The sequence below is a fragment of the Melospiza georgiana genome, chromosome 5 (assembly GCF_028018845.1).
Source record: "Melospiza georgiana isolate bMelGeo1 chromosome 5, bMelGeo1.pri, whole genome shotgun sequence".
Lineage (NCBI taxonomy): Eukaryota > Metazoa > Chordata > Aves > Passeriformes > Passerellidae > Melospiza > Melospiza georgiana.
Window position 1 is genome coordinate 50,508,725 of NC_080434.1, and position 15,952 is coordinate 50,524,676.

At 36.1% G+C, this 15,952-nt stretch overlaps 1 protein-coding gene across 1 annotated transcript in view; it reads right to left on the bottom strand.

Moving 5' to 3' along the window:
* Window positions 1-3,953: 3,953 nt before the first annotated feature.
* Window positions 3,954-15,952, bottom strand: part of SLC30A9 (solute carrier family 30 member 9) — a 33,682-nt gene continuing 21,683 nt past the window's right edge. Inside the window, exons 16-18 of the mRNA XM_058024018.1 lie at window positions 14,772-14,901; window positions 11,875-11,988; window positions 3,954-10,324 (exon numbers count right to left, since the gene is read on the bottom strand). Coding sequence (XP_057880001.1) covers window positions 10,280-10,324; window positions 11,875-11,988; window positions 14,772-14,901 — 289 coding nt within the window. The 3' untranslated portion in view covers window positions 3,954-10,279. The remainder of the gene's footprint in view (window positions 10,325-11,874; window positions 11,989-14,771; window positions 14,902-15,952) is intronic.

Sequence of the window (15,952 nt, forward strand, 5' to 3'; positions counted from 1 at the left end):
ATGGCTGGAAATGTCTGAGGGTAGGTCTGGCGGCAGGAGGGAACAGGGATGGGCTGTGTGCAAACCAAGCAGGGTGAAGGAGCAGTACAGGCAGGAACCCAGCAGGGAAGGCTGGCAGGGAAGAAGAGCACCTAAGTAGGGGACCAAAGGCAGCAATTGGGTTTATGAATCTTGAAAAGAGATTAGGTCTAACAGCAGGGTGCATGGAAGAGGATAAGCATGAGAGGCAGTGCCTGGGGCTGGGCAGGCAGAGAAAAGGGTGCGGAAGAATTACCTGTTATGGGGAAGAAGCAGGCCTGGGAAGTAACTGCAGTGGAACAAGCAGCACAGATGGGGAGTGTAATTCAGTAATGTTGCATTTTATCACTCTTCCACTAAATACATGTTAAACATACTGGTAAGGCAATGGCTAAACTGTGCTCCTGCTGTACAGCAGTGCTGGTGCCCTCAGAAGCATGCCCATGCTGGCAGTTCTGTCTCTTCTGAGGCACGAAATGTCCCTGAAGAGAACTTTGGGGTCCAAGTCAGACACTGAACCTCATGCATATGAAGGTATTTAGTTTTTACTTCATTTGCTTTGAACAAGCTCAGCTGCAAGCTCATATTATTGAAGTGTTTCTAATGTTACTTTAATAAGATTACTCATGTTGCAAAGAGTTCAGCTATGCAGGGTTTACTCTGCCTCCTTCCCTCTGCTGAGGCACTGACTGAAGCCAGTGGACTGCCACTAGCTCAGGCAGCATGGACAAATATACAATGTCTACTGATTTGCAAAGTGAGTTTCTGTTTGGAAACATTCACATAATTCCCAAAAGACCATCATATCTCAAAAAAACCTCATCTTTTCCTACCTGACTTACTTATGCTCATCAGTAACTACAAACAGTACCCCAGGGCTTCAGTACAAGGTGAGTGTGAATACAGCTCCAGGAAATCAACACATAAACCTTAGTTATTGACAGAGCAAGCCAACACCACTGATGTGCCCTGACCATTCCTTAAGGCCTGTTTAAATCAGAGGCTCTGTCTTGGTTATTTCCTAGTGAGTTCATACATAAGCAACTCTCTTCCCTGCACCAGGAGCCCCTTGCAATAACTTGGCAGATCTCAGTATGTGACCTTTGCCCTGTGAATGCAAACACCTTCCTCCACAGACCCTTCAACATCTGAAGCATAAAAGCAGCTTCTACTGCAAATGTATCACACTAAGGGAAAAAAAAAACCACACCAGCAGATTAATTAGCTAAGTTGAGAGAAAGAAAGTCTGACATGAACTTATACAGCAATGTTGGGGAAAAGCTAAAAAACCCTTTTGTCCTTAAAAACGCTTTAAACTTTCCCAGTCATCTGTCAGATGTAATTGCCTCAACCTAGGTTGTCTTTGTAGGAAAATTGAAAGAAACAGCTTTGCTAATGACTCAAAGTAGTTTCCCATTAGAAAAGTTAATATTAAATTTAGTTCCCATTTAGGAAGAGGGTCAATAGTAGAGCAGAAAAAGTCTAATTAAACCTTTCAAAAATGCTTGGTAGCAATGTGATTGAAAAGCTGCAATTCTTCTTCCAAAATTATGTGAAAACCTCAAAGAGCCAAAACCCAAACTACTTATTGATGGAAAGAGGGAATTATTATTTGCTAAAGGATAATCCAAAGAAGCAGAGCAGCAAGTTCCAACACAGTCTCTTGACAAACAGAATGCCAAGGAAACACCTGGGTTATCTTTCCCACCTACAGCATCAGGAAGATTGTTCCAGGCTGAGACATTTCCATGGAAAAAGTTGACCTTGGCACATTTGTAAACCCACCACATGCTAGCCAGAGTACCACTGCACATCTCCCTCAATGATCCAGAAGTGTCCAATTACCTAACTCATCAGATGGAGAACCCAGAACACAGATTTTGGAATTAGTCTTCTACACCTATAACCCTTGTTTTGAACCACCTGGAAACTGAGATTCTACAGTGAAGGTCAAAACCAATGAAATCAGTGCACAGCATAAAGGGAAAGGAGCAGAATGGGTTCAAGCCACTGCCTTACTGGAAAGTCCTTCTTGCCTCAAGGTTTCCAACTTGTCCACATTCATTAGCATCTTCTTTCACAGTATTTAATTTTTATTTTTGCTGAGATGCTGAGAAAGTTGTCTTTCATGAGACACATCAGTGAGTACAAATCTGCAGCCAAAGATATCTATGTACAGTTACAACATGCAGAGACAGAGGTTCATATATGAATGCATTTTTATGTGCATCAAATTCAAGATGGATTTTCTTTATGACTGCCTTGGAGAAAAATAAACCCTCAAATTTAAAGCCTAAACTTAATGCTTTGTGTCTCCAGAGTAGCCTGATTTAATAGCAAACTGCTGTTGAATCTGTATTTGGGGTAAAAAAATATTTCTCTAAAACACTGAGTATCAGTTTACACTAGAGCAGTGAATAACATTTCAGTCACCTCGGGTGTCAGAAAGAGAACCTAGAAGATCTTACTAAGCCCCAATTCAGCATCAGAACTGAAGTCTAAATTAAAAAAAAAATAAAATCACAAAAAAGCTTGGGTAAAGCAATACACGTAATTTACTGGGAGCTGAAATGTCACAACTTCTGTGAAAGCAGAAACTATGTACCTTTTCCTCCTAGGGTTTTCAAAAAAAGTTTAATCCAAACACTAAAGAAGGTTTACTTTTCATGATCTTTAATAAGTCCCTCATAAAATATTTGCAAAGACAGACAAAACTCATTCTTGAACAGGACTTTTAAGATCACCTTCAACCAGCTGACTGCAAGGTCCCACTTCAACCCATTACCCCCAATTTAACACAATTCTTTTGGAATGCCCTTCAATAAATGCCACAGACAGCAAATAAAGAAAGGATTTTGAAGATTCCAGATTACATTACATGAAATGACAGAGCTCTCTCCCTCTTTCTAAGTGGCTGAGACCACTTGGTTATTCCAATAGCCCAAAGACAGCCCTCAAATAGACAAGAGATGAGGCCTCAAGTCTGTCACTTCTCTGCTCAGATGGATCTTGTGTCATTTTGTTCATTAGAGAAAAAAAAGCGAACACAACAAAACCATACGAAACCAACAAACTTCCCTTGAGAAGGGGTGTCTCTAAACTATGAAATTAAGCATCTTTAGCAATAGGGACATACAGTGCATAGCCAAAATCTTTCCTGCAATATGTTACTTGACCACTTTATTTCTGATATCTGATACTATACAGACAAAAACCAAATTTTCAAGTTTCTCTACTTCCGCAGCCAGATTTCTGACATTTTTGACTCTTCTTTTCAACCACAAATTTTTTTAGCCCAGTTAGAAGCAGTTCTTCCCATAACTGGATAAATAAGCAGTTTTATTGGTATTAGTGATAAAAAGTGGCACTTAAGTGTACCAGACAGTACATTAAATCCTTTCTAAGCTGACTAATTTCAAGCTTTTTCTTAAGAGGCTTGGACAGCTTTGCTGGGATTGCGAAACTATGGTTACTATGCAAGCCTAACACATAAATCTAACCTCTTCAAGGAATTCTTCACACCCTTGGCTATACACAGACATGCCACCCATCTGTAGTGCTACTTTTTTTCACGTCATCCTCACACCTGCATCAGGACAGGCAGTCCAACCAGAGCCAGTGCCAGTGGGGCCTCTGAGCCAGGCAGAAAGAGCTTTCCCAGCACTGGGGAAGGAACCATTCATCCTCTTTGAGGGCAGGGAGTGAATAGGATGAAAGGCAGAGCTGTCAGTGAGGTTCAGAGAACAAACACAGAGCTTGGCCAGCCTGGGCATGCTGCTCCCTCACCAGGCACAGGCTATTGAACAGTGTGTGCCAGCGTTGTGAAGGCAGAGTCAATAACTAGCACACATAGATGGACAGAACCTTTCTTTTGTTTTGCATCCATAAAATAGTTATATGCAATTGGAATTCAGAAACACAGCAAACCATCAGCAGCCTAAAGCCAGTGTTATTGCTTATTTTTCCAATACATACAAAATTGCTTAAATTAACAGAACACGACCCTTACTGGCTATGTAACATTTTACTGAGTAATTACAACTTCCAGCCACGATACAGAATGTACTGAATTCAAGTATAATTACAAAACAAAGAACATATGCAGGTAATTATTCCAATGTCTACACCTCACAAATCAAAATGACTTCCCCATACTAATAAGGAGTAACCAAGACACAGAATGAAAAAGCCAATACACAAAATGCAAGGCATGGGGAGGGGAGGGGGCTGGTGAATCTGATTAAAAGACTGTAAAATGGAAAAATGGATTTTGACTTTGACATTGTCCTTTGAAACCTCTACAAGTGAAAAATCCTCACTGTTGACTTTCAAATTTAATACCATCTTGGCAATAGCCAAAATGCTTTCCAAACAGTTTAGGCATTTTCCCAACACTTCTCACACAGTCCTTCAGCATATTTAATTTGAAGAGAAACTTACAAAATCCCTTTTATATTACATAATTTACACATCATGGCTTTTTTCTTCTGACTTCAGATTTGAAGCAGCTGATCACAACCTCAAAAGTTTTAAACACAGTCTAAATTTAGATTACAAAAACTAAATTTATGCTAGATTATGGATCTGTACTCCACTATTTTAACAGGCACCTCTTCCCTAGAACAGAACTTTGAATGCTGGCTATACAAAAATTTGACTGGGCTTGCTGTTAGTTTAACACTTCTAAAAAGTAACCACCACCTTTCATTTTAATTGGTGGCTTTGATTTACACAGTAAAAAAATGTCCACAAGCGCCCTACATAATACAGAATATTTTCTGCCTATCTATTTTAATGTGCTATAGTGTCTGTGGTATTTAAAAACATACATCCTTTTCACATTACATTTTGAATGTTTTATCTCCTTTTCAGAATGCGATTCAATTATCCATAGACATCTCATCAAATTGAAAAATAAAGACTAATGTATTCATCAATGACTACAGTCCACTGCAAGGATACTGCAGGCCTTAGAACAGAGCACTTTTCCCACAGCACATTCAGTATGGTGCTTCAGTCATCTTCTGTCTAAAAGAATCAATTAATTTTCTCTTTAATTCACTCCAGCTCCCACTTCCACAAATAACATTACTCACCCTCCACTTACGAAACACATACCTCACCAACAAAAACTGAGATTACAACATCACCCTTAGCAGCTTTCAGGGGACAAATAGGTTTGTACCTGCAAGGCTGAACACCATATCAGGACATAGTTAGAGGCTCTGATTTTCAGTATAGGAAAAAAGAGCTTTTGCTGGGGGAATTACTCAACTATCAGAATATTGGTAAAAGAAAGAAAACATCATCCTATCTAGTTTTATACATTCTAATAAAATATCATTTCTTACTGTTCTTTTCTTGTCCAATCATTACTTCTTATTTCTGGATAAGTTTTTTAGATGATTTTCATCTTTTCTTATTTCCAGGTGCTCAATGTCTTGGGTCTTTTCCTTCCTTGGATTCTTTTCTTTTAATCATATACTTTTAGTTTAATTTCTTTGGCTTCAGCAAAGCCTGACTGACTGGAGCTTCTATAGACCATATATCCACTTAAAGCTTCTGGTTTTTTTTCTGTATTTTCCTCAAAGGACATACATTTCAAAAATTGTACTGTGCTTTAGAGTCTGGATTCCTATTTCTTTTTTTATGTAATACAGTCTACTTTTGATCTCAATGATTTGTGTCCCACTAAGAAGAAAGAAAAAATCATTTAAGCTATGCAAACCCTCTATTAAAAACAAGTCTTTTTGGTACACCTCAACTTCTCATTTACATTATGCAGGTGAACTGCAAGAGAGATGTTAGTGGTACTCTCTATTCAGAGACAACAATAATAGAAGCAGCACAATACTTAAGCTAGAAGGGAAAAAGCACACTATCATTTTATACTCACTTCTTTAAGCCTTTAGGTATGCACAGAAGGGCAGGTTTTGTACAGGAGTCAATAGTCATCAATTGTTCTACCATGCCAAAATGCCTCAAGAACATGTGATCATAAAAGGAAAAATTTTTTTTTTTCAAATCTTAAACAATATGGTGCTCTGGTTTCCTCTCTAAGGGAAGCATCTAAGTTAAGTTTAGAAAAAGGATTACTTAATTGATAATTTTCAAAAATTGCCACACTTTGAATAGACAAGGTTATGAAAACTCTTTGCATGAAGATTGTATTTGATGTACTCATCACTATTAGAGATACTTCTATAATGCGTATTTTTTTCTTTGTTACAGAAAAAAAGAAAAAACAGCTAAAATTATTACAAATAAGGAGGACACAGGACTGCAATCAATGTATAATAGACAAAACATACCTAAAAATATTCCTGTACTCTCCTTTTATCAAAGAGGGGACAGTAGAAATCTCTCAAAAAATGAGTCTCCAGACACTGATAAAAAAGAATCTGACAGGATCAGAAAACTTGGTTATGGCTAACATGGTTTGTAGCTTTCAAAGCAGTAATCACTATTCTTAACTATTAATGAACATGAAGTACAGTACAAAATTCACAGACCAAGAGTAGAATCCACCCCTGCTTTTAAAAACATAAGATGTTCAGAATAGCTTCTTCCTCAAAAAGTAAGAGTCACTTTAAAAAAACAATAAAATCTGTGTGGGAATTCAAGGAAGGAAAAAATAGAGTGTAAAAAGCCCTCAGTTCAAGGATAAGTCACAGGGAATAAAGAATGTAAACATGTCCTTGTAAAAATGTGTTCCCCCCAGTACTTCTGGACCAGAACACAAATCACCAAGCAGTCCCTGTAACACAGTAATCCACTGGGGTGTTCACTACTAGCACTGTATCCTTCATAAATGCTTTAAAAGGGGAGGGGGAAAAGGACACCACACCAAATGCTGAATTTCCAGTGTATAATGGAGACAATTTAGACTTGAAGTTCATTGCTCGGGGAAAGAAAATCACTTCAAACTTTTATCCTTTACAGAAAAAAAAACTCTATAGAAAAATGCATTATTAGTATCCAGCCAACTTGGACTTCAAATACATTCAGATCATTCAGTATATTGGAACACTAAGACAAGTTTCTAAAACATTGCAAGTTTTAGAGAATCATGAGTCACTGCACAGCATGTAAGAATCTTCCACAAAGCAGAGAGGGAGGGCAGCCATACTTTGAACAAAACTTGAAAAAATAGAACCTGCAAGGGCAGTCTACAGAAATAAATTATTTTAAAACACCACACCTTAATGGAAAAAATCCTAGGATACAACTTTATTGTTAAAATATAGTTATTTACCTAACTTTATTGTTAGGTAAATCCTCACTTATTGTCCTTAAACTCTGTAAAAAAACCTACTTTGTAATTTTATTTGTGATAAAGAAAAATTCACTCCTCCACACATGTACAGTTCTTTAATCTGAGGACTCCATAGTGTAAATGTAAATTTATTAGCTAATTATTTTCCTCAAAAACATTAAAATAAAAGTAAACTAAGTAGTGGACCCACATTACCTCAAAGTTTTGACTATAACGGTAAAGAAAAAAAGCAGAAGTGTCATATCTGTTAAAAACAATTTGTGAATTTTAACATATAAATTAAAATGTAACAGCTTGGAATTACTATTCTCTTCGAACCTGGGAGGCTCAATGAATCAGCACTTCATCCAACTGCATGACATGTAAATTTCCAAGGTACTGCCAAAACCAGTCTGCCTGCCTTTTTGTAGTACATCACCATTCAGGTCACTTTTACAAACAGAGACTGGTCAACAGTAATGTACCCAAAAACACTCAAGTCCTGGCATCTTGACTTTAACACATGGTGATGCTATAATCAGCAAACTAGAATACAATTAACTCAATTCTTTCTTGAATATAAACAAAAGGGGTGAATGGGTATTCGTCTGACTCAAATAAGGAAACTAAGGTAAAAATTCAGATGAATTACACCTCCAATGAATAAAAAAAAAAAAAAACATTTTAATAGGCTTTTGGAGCAGATGTCTTGTAAGAATATAAGCTGATACCTCCTCTTGAAAATGATACAGGAACACTTTGCTATTGAGATAACATTTACTAAGCTTGCAGGGAAAGTTCTGCCCTGTGAAAGTTCTGCCCACTGACACTACTCATTCATCAGTAACTCCAGCATGCAAACCACTTGGATCACATTGGCTGTCTTCACTAACCTTGGCAGGAAGAACATTTTCCCAGTTTTACTTCTCTTCAGGTTTTTGATTTCTCAAATATCTGGTTTATTAATATGTTTATTCAAATTCAAAATGCATATAAATATTCCAGGGAGAAGAAAACAGGTTATGCATTACCAGATTCCAGTGCTCTTCATGAATAAGACTAACATCAGGAGAGTGCACACTGAGATGAGATGAATTTTACATAGAAGGGTGAGGAGAAAGGTAAATTATTTATAATGTGCTAAAAATATGCCTTATTTATTTGATATGGGAGACTTCCAAATTACCTTTAAACTGCATTTTAAATCATCAGGCTTAAATATACTAACTAGTTTTGCAAGAGGAGAAAACCAGATAAAGTAAGCCTTCTTTTGAATTAGCCATCATAAGGTAATATGCTATAAAGAAGCTACTAGTGGATAGGGATTATGGAAAAGGGTACCAAGAAGATCCTTTCACCCACAATTACTGTATGTGAAGCCCCATCTGTAACTTAACTCTGGAATGTTTTTCTACTTAAAACGACCAGCATGCAAAGTGCTTTGCAGTTGTCAAAAAGGCATGTTATTTTAAACTCTCATTGTTCACTGGTAAAGAGACACCTAGTATGAAAAATAAAAAACTAAAATGCTTTTAGTCAAATCTGTACATATTGGTCACCACAATTATTTGCTGCAATGCTTATAATGTAATCTTGAATTGATTTTTGAAGACTTCTGTTTCATATCAACATTTCTTCTTTCAGCAATTCAGCCATTACTCAGCAACTGAGTTACTAGGATGGTCTTATTGCCACCTGTCATGCATGAGTAAATCTTATTTTACATTAAAGTGCATAAAGACTTTTCCTCAGTGCTACTTAAATACGATTATTTCACTTATATTTCAACCCACATGTTCAGTACTCATGGCCTTATTAATAAAGACTGGGTCTCAAAGAATCTGATACAACTTGAGTACCTACTGCAGAAAGCCTTGAGACAATTGTACACAGCTCTAGAATTTCACATTTCCAAGTTATAAACTAATCACTTATCTCTGGATTGTTGAGGACCACTGATAGAATTACTCTACTTTCCCAAACAAGCAAGGTCAAGTTATACAAAAATTCAGAGGAAGTGGTTCTGAATTCAGGTAATATCTAAAGGCAAATAAATTAAAAATACAATGTATTCATTCATTTAATTATAAATAGATCATTTTTTACTATTATATATTCCAGCTACATCTCTCATATCTTCTAGCAAAGCCCATATCTGGCAATAGAGTCTATTAAAATATAAAAAGCCAAAAATGCCAGGTAACTTTTAATAAGCACTACCATAAATATCTCCCAGATCACATCTGAAGATATTTACAAATAAGAAAACAAATGTTAAAGTAGGGAAAAAAAACAAAATTTAAAGAGAGGAAATGCACCAAAATTTGTACACAGTAATTTTTCACAGTAACTCAATGTACTCTGGCTAAACCATCCAGCTGGCTCCTCTCAGGTGAAAAGCCTCATTTTCCTCAAGTGCAGTAATAATGGTGGCAAAAAAAAAGTTTCCAGGTCATGGTCATTGAGATAAGGCCAGCGCCCATATGAAACAATTTATCTCATAGAAAAGAAAAACTGTGAAACAATCACACAGTTGAAAAATTACAATTTAAGGTTGGCAGGTTCCACTGGAACAAACTCTTCCTATCTAATCTTAATATCTCCCAAGAACCTTTAATGATATCTTGAAAGAAACTAAAGAAGTGCAAACAGACTGCAAAGGGACACAAATGGAAAACTACATGTGTTGAATAGTTTCAGGCAGCTGTACTTGCCTAACTAAACCTGGTTGTTAGGTTGTAAGTTCTGAATCACAGTAAATATTCTTGGATAGACTCTCCTGTGGAATTTAACTCAAGAAGCTTTTTGAAACTGATTTTTCCATGGAAATTTTTGTCTGCAAGTCTAGCGCTCTTCCAGAAACAGAAGCAGTGCTAAGAGTCCAGGAAGCTGAGGGCAAAGGAAGCGAGGTATGGTGCTGAGGTTCTGCAATCCCAGAAGCTTGGCAGCCCTTCATGTCACTTCTTCCCACAAGGGCAGCAACCTGGAGACTTCTCCTGTTCAAGTCTACAGTATCTCCAAATCCACGTGACGAACATCAGGATTTCGTTGCTGAAATAAAATTTAAAAACAATGAATTGAAAATTTTCAAATGCAATTTTGCACATGGTTACAAGTAATGTGTTTCTGGTATGATATTGTCAACTGGATAACAAATTTCCTTTTTGGGTAACATTGGGACTATTTTAAAATGAGGAAGAGTTTCAATAAACATTGTCCATATTATAAGGCTTAGCATTTTGGAAGGCTAATTCATCTTTTTATTTGAAAAATACTTTTCAACATCATGGATAAATTAGTTCTTATGCTTTATGAAATATGGAGGAGCTCTCAATTTTAACAAGGCAGTAGAGTTTTATATAAACTGTTCAGATATACATGTATATAAATATCTCACTTTCTTAAAGTTTTAACAGATGCTTTCCTGAACAATGGGTAAGATTGCTGAAATAATTTGTTGTCTGCCATGAAGCTATTTATAAAGATTCAGAACACTGTTTCTATTAAGAAATATGCATTTTATGATATTATAGAAATATGTTATCACCATTACATGAATTGTACAATCCATGAGAAAGTCACGACTTCAAAGACATCCAGCATGTGAACCTGACTAGTATATTTAGTAAAGCATATTCAATACCAACACAACCACTATATATATATTTATTTATTTATTTATTTATATTTATATATGCCTATACCAAAAAGCAGTATCCATGTTTGTAAAAAATTTAGGCATGACCCTGCTCCTCAAAAACCATGCATGAAGAACTGATTCAGATGATACAATTAAATTCAAAAATAATATTTTGATTCTTAAACAGGACAACCCTAAGGATAGAAACTTAAACTAGAATATTCATGAAATATAACAAGCAAGGACAGACATGCTCTTGAGTAGTGTCTCATGGCCAGAAGGAACAGTCATGGCAGGACTGCATTTATCTGGGGGTCAGTATACTTGAAGCTCTGAATTCATACCAAGAAGGTAAGACTGACAGCCCTAATACACTTAGAAAATCAAAAATGGGAACAACCATTTCTTGCATCAGCCAGAGAATATTTAAATGGCATAGTGAAAAAAAAAATGTAAGACTGAGATAATATAAAGCATAATATAATAAAAAATATAAAGCTGAGAGGCTTTTGTAAAGTAAAATAAACACTGTACAGCTTCAACAAGAGTCAAAGATGTTGAGTAGCAGTCCCATCACACAGAAATATTTGATACAATTCTAAGAACGAGTTAAAAAAAAAATTCTTTTTTACAGCCAGCCAAAACAGACTTCAACAGCCTATAAATAGTCTAGCATTCTGAGAATACAGTAAAAAAGACACATTCAGGTCTATTGAATGAAAATTTTTTCTATGTTGGTATGAAATGGAACAAAAATTTTAATAAATGGATCAGTGGCAAAGTAAGGATTTGCTGGTGGCCAGAACTTAGATAATAATACTACAGCCGGAAAATCTGCATTTGTAACATCAACTTCCTTCCCTCTCTCATATTTCCAAATTAAATCCCAGAAAGTAGATGCAGAGATTTTGTTTAAAATAAATCACAGAATAAGCACTCACTAATAAGCAGTTAAATTTACCTTCAGGTCCTTCTCAAGTCTGTCTACTTCAGCTCCCAGCGTGTCAACGATATTCTCACCATGCTTAAGCATAAAGGCTTCTAATTCTTCAAGGGTTTTCACTTGCTGAATTTCCTAGGAAGAAATTAAATTTAAGAGATTGAGATGAGGAAAAGAAAATAAAGGAATAACACTCCAGAGGGAAAGGAATAACACTCCAGAGGGTCTTGACATATTTCAAGAGGGAGGAAAAAAAACCTAAACAAAACACTTCATCTTTTGCCATTTACTCTCAAAACATCATCTGTTCTTGTGTCTCAAAGACCCAGAAGAGTAGCATCTAGTTGATGAAAACAGCTGGCTCTGTCATTACATCTGCATTTAATACAAAACCTTCTTCTATCTTCAATTGATTTCATCCTTAAGTTTCCAAATAAGTTTAGAGAATTTCTTTCATTTTCCAGAAGTTTCTGAGGTATTCCTCACAGCAAGGCAGAGCAGGGTACCCCTGTGTATTCTTCCTCCATTTTCTACATTCTTGCTATTCCATTACATTGTTTTCTCTGGGCATTACATTACAAACTAATCTGAAAGTCCACAGGGATTATGACAAATACTGCTGTAAATATGACTCCTCCATAATATCAGAAACTTGAAGACAGTTGATGGGAAGCCAGACGAAGAGACCAACAGCATAAAAAAGGGAAGGAATGAGATTAAGGAAGACAGGATTTTAAACTCCACTCTCCAAAAAAACTACAGACATCAGCAGCACCAAAGCAGGTACTACAGTATTGCCATGGAATGACACAATGGTTTGGGTCAGAAAGGTCCTTAAAGATCACCCAGTTGCTCCCCCACTGCCATGGGCAGGGACACTTTCTGCTACACCAGGTTATTCAGGGCCCTATCCAACCCAGCTCTAAACAACTCCAGGGATGGGGCATCCACGACTTCTCTAGGCAACCTGGTCCACTGTCTCAGCACCCTGGCCACCTCAGTAAAGTTTTTTCTTATATCTACTTTATGTCCATCACCTTTCAGTTTAAAGCCATGAGCTTTCCTTAGAGGTCTTACACCAACCTGTCTGGAAGCCATTTGTCCTGTAGTTTATCTCAGCTGAAGTACATTTAGGATAAATATGTTATTGCAAAAAGACAAACTATGAAACAACTTATTTTTCTTGTACATACAAGTGCATGACAGCAACTTCTCTTCCCTTCTCACTACTCCAATACTGAAGAAGAATAATGAATTGAGCAAGCTTAAAACATACCTCAACCACAATAACCCATGGCTACAATCACAGCAAGTCTAACAAGAAAAACACCAAGGTAATCTAAATGACAGCATTTCAACAAATACTTCACAACTGTAGAAAGAATAATGTTGACAGCAGTGCTAGTTGAATGACTTGCTTGTTTGAAAAAGTATAGGTCAAAAGGCAAGCACACTGTCTGCCTCTGACTTCAGATGGCTGAAGCCTTCTGAAAGGAGCTATCCTTCAATGACAATTTTATAGCTGACATGAGGTTACCATATGTAACAACAATGACCTGTGAAAGAAGCAGTTGCCAACCTAGAATCAATCAGGAAGATCTTTCCCAACAATACTCGAGGTATTGTAAGAATTAGTGGAGGTTATATGCAATTGCCAAAGGGAATAGCAGGTAAAGAATAAAAGCTAACAAAGCCATGAAAAGAAGACTAGTGTACTAAAAACTGCAACTGCAAAGCAACTGGCAATATAAAACCAAGCAAACTTGCAGTGCCTCAGTAGTGCAAAGCTGATAGCACTTTTCCTCTCAAAATGTATTAAATTGAAGTCCTGCAGATGAATAGATCAGATATTGCACTATACATATACACTCCTAATTCTTATTTTGACATTAACAGGATTTTAAAACTGGGATACTGACTTAATGATTTTAAAAATTATAAAGTAAAATCTAAAGGTAAACATAACTTCTAAGGCATGCTTATTTGACAGACAAAATGCAGATACCTGTATTTCATTTTGAAAGGGTAGAAAAGAAATTTTGTAAACAAATGCTCATAAGAAAGTTACCAGTGAAAACACAAACATTGTTTTGTCAAAACATTTTGCTCACTTAAAGCTCTCCTTTTAGTTTAGATAAATAATTATTTTTTTCATATTTCATAATTTTGCTATATAGACTACAGCAGAGAATTCGTTCTGTCTTGAAAAGAGAGCTTAATAAAAGCTACTCTGAACTATACTGAAATCAGAGACTGACACTTACTAAAGATAATTAATTCTTAAACATTATCAAAATGCTAAATTACAATGCAGGCAGTCCATATTCACACCAAGTCTGAACAGCTGGACCCCAGCACAGTACCACCAACACCCAGGGCAAATGGCTCTCTCAAAACAGATGCCTATTTGCAGATGACAAGCTTCTAGTTTTAACTGCAGATCTTGTAATTCAATAAATGTATTGGAATAATTATGTTCTCATCAATTTATTTTTTTTTTACAGATTTGCATTTTCTAACAAAAAAATCACAGAATGATAGAATATTGAGAGTGGAAGTGACACACAAGGGTTATTGACTCCAACACTTATATGAATGGCCAGTGCAGGGAGCAAATGCACAACCTTGGCATTATTAGCACCTGGCTCTGATCACATGAACCAATTTCAAGGGTAATGAGTTAAAAAAAATCTGCCTTCCCCCTTCTCAGGCCAAAAGTAGGTCTTCTTCAGCAGCACATAATACAGATCTCTCGAAGTACATTTAAAACACTAACACAAAGCAAGAACATCTGCAATCCTTCAAAGGAAGAAGTGAAATGTATCTCATCTACTTTCAAGTCTTGGGTTTAGAGGTACTTGAAATTGGAAAGTAGGTATCAAATATTGGGGGTTACAAAAGCAATTTTTTCTACATACTTGTAGCAGCTGTTCAATATCTTGTTTTTCCAGGTAAGACCGAGTAACAACACGTCCATCAAAGTCTACTTCTGCCTTGAATCTCACTTTGCTCATTCCCATGTCTGTGGCTTTAACATCATGAATTGCTCTGAAACACATACATTTTTAAAGATAATGTAAAACAACATAGAACAAACCACTAGCTAGTCTGACTTCTCATGTTAACAATACTGTCACCACAAAATGATCCTATAATTTTAAAAGGTCAGTCTTCAACAAAATAACCTCATTTTTCCCACCCATACTTCCATTAAATACTGATTTATGTTTAACTGGTTATATCACTTCCACAGATTTCTGCAATACCAACATATCTGTATATCACTGCAATAGAAGACAGAAAACCAGAAGCATCACAGATTCAGAACTAGACTAAGAGTACATTAAAAAAAATCCACAATTAAAAATGTGAAAATTTCCCCATTCTGTGTTAAAAGTTTAAGCCCAACTTATTTTCCACTGCAGAGAATTTCTTGTGCATATACATGACAATATTTAACAGCCTTTAAGTACCCTCAATTCTGAGGAAAGGAACAATAACCTGTTGAGAATTATTGAAAGGACTCATTGCAATTACAGAAGTGTCCTTTCCTAAAGTTGGTAAATGCATGATCTTTTGGAGAGTTTTCAAAAATACACTTGACTTAAGAAAAAGTTATGGATATTGTGTTTGGAACTAATTTTTGATCCTTCAGAGCTATTAATCACAGCTTATCAAGATACACCTTTTTGTAAATGCTTGAAATCTCTCTTTATTTAAAGGCTCCTAATAAATACTAGAACATGAAAGCTCTGATGTTTATAATTTTGGTCCCTTGAAAAATTCTGGGTTTCTGTAGCAGAGTTTTGTTCCAGCTTGTTGTACAAATTCTAATACGTGCATATAGGTAGTAAACAAGATCTTAATTTTTCTAGGATAAGAAGCAAACTCAGGACCAAGACATACTGTGATAAATTTCAAGAGTGAAATACACACAATATAAAATACTTGATTTTTTCCTCGTTATATTAACAAAAACTCAAGTTTATCTTCAATGCCCAGAAAATCTTAAACTGCCACTGCAGAGCAAGTTTCCATATTTTCCCATCAAAGTCAGAAAAATAAGTGGACACTAAAACACAGGACACAACTCACAACA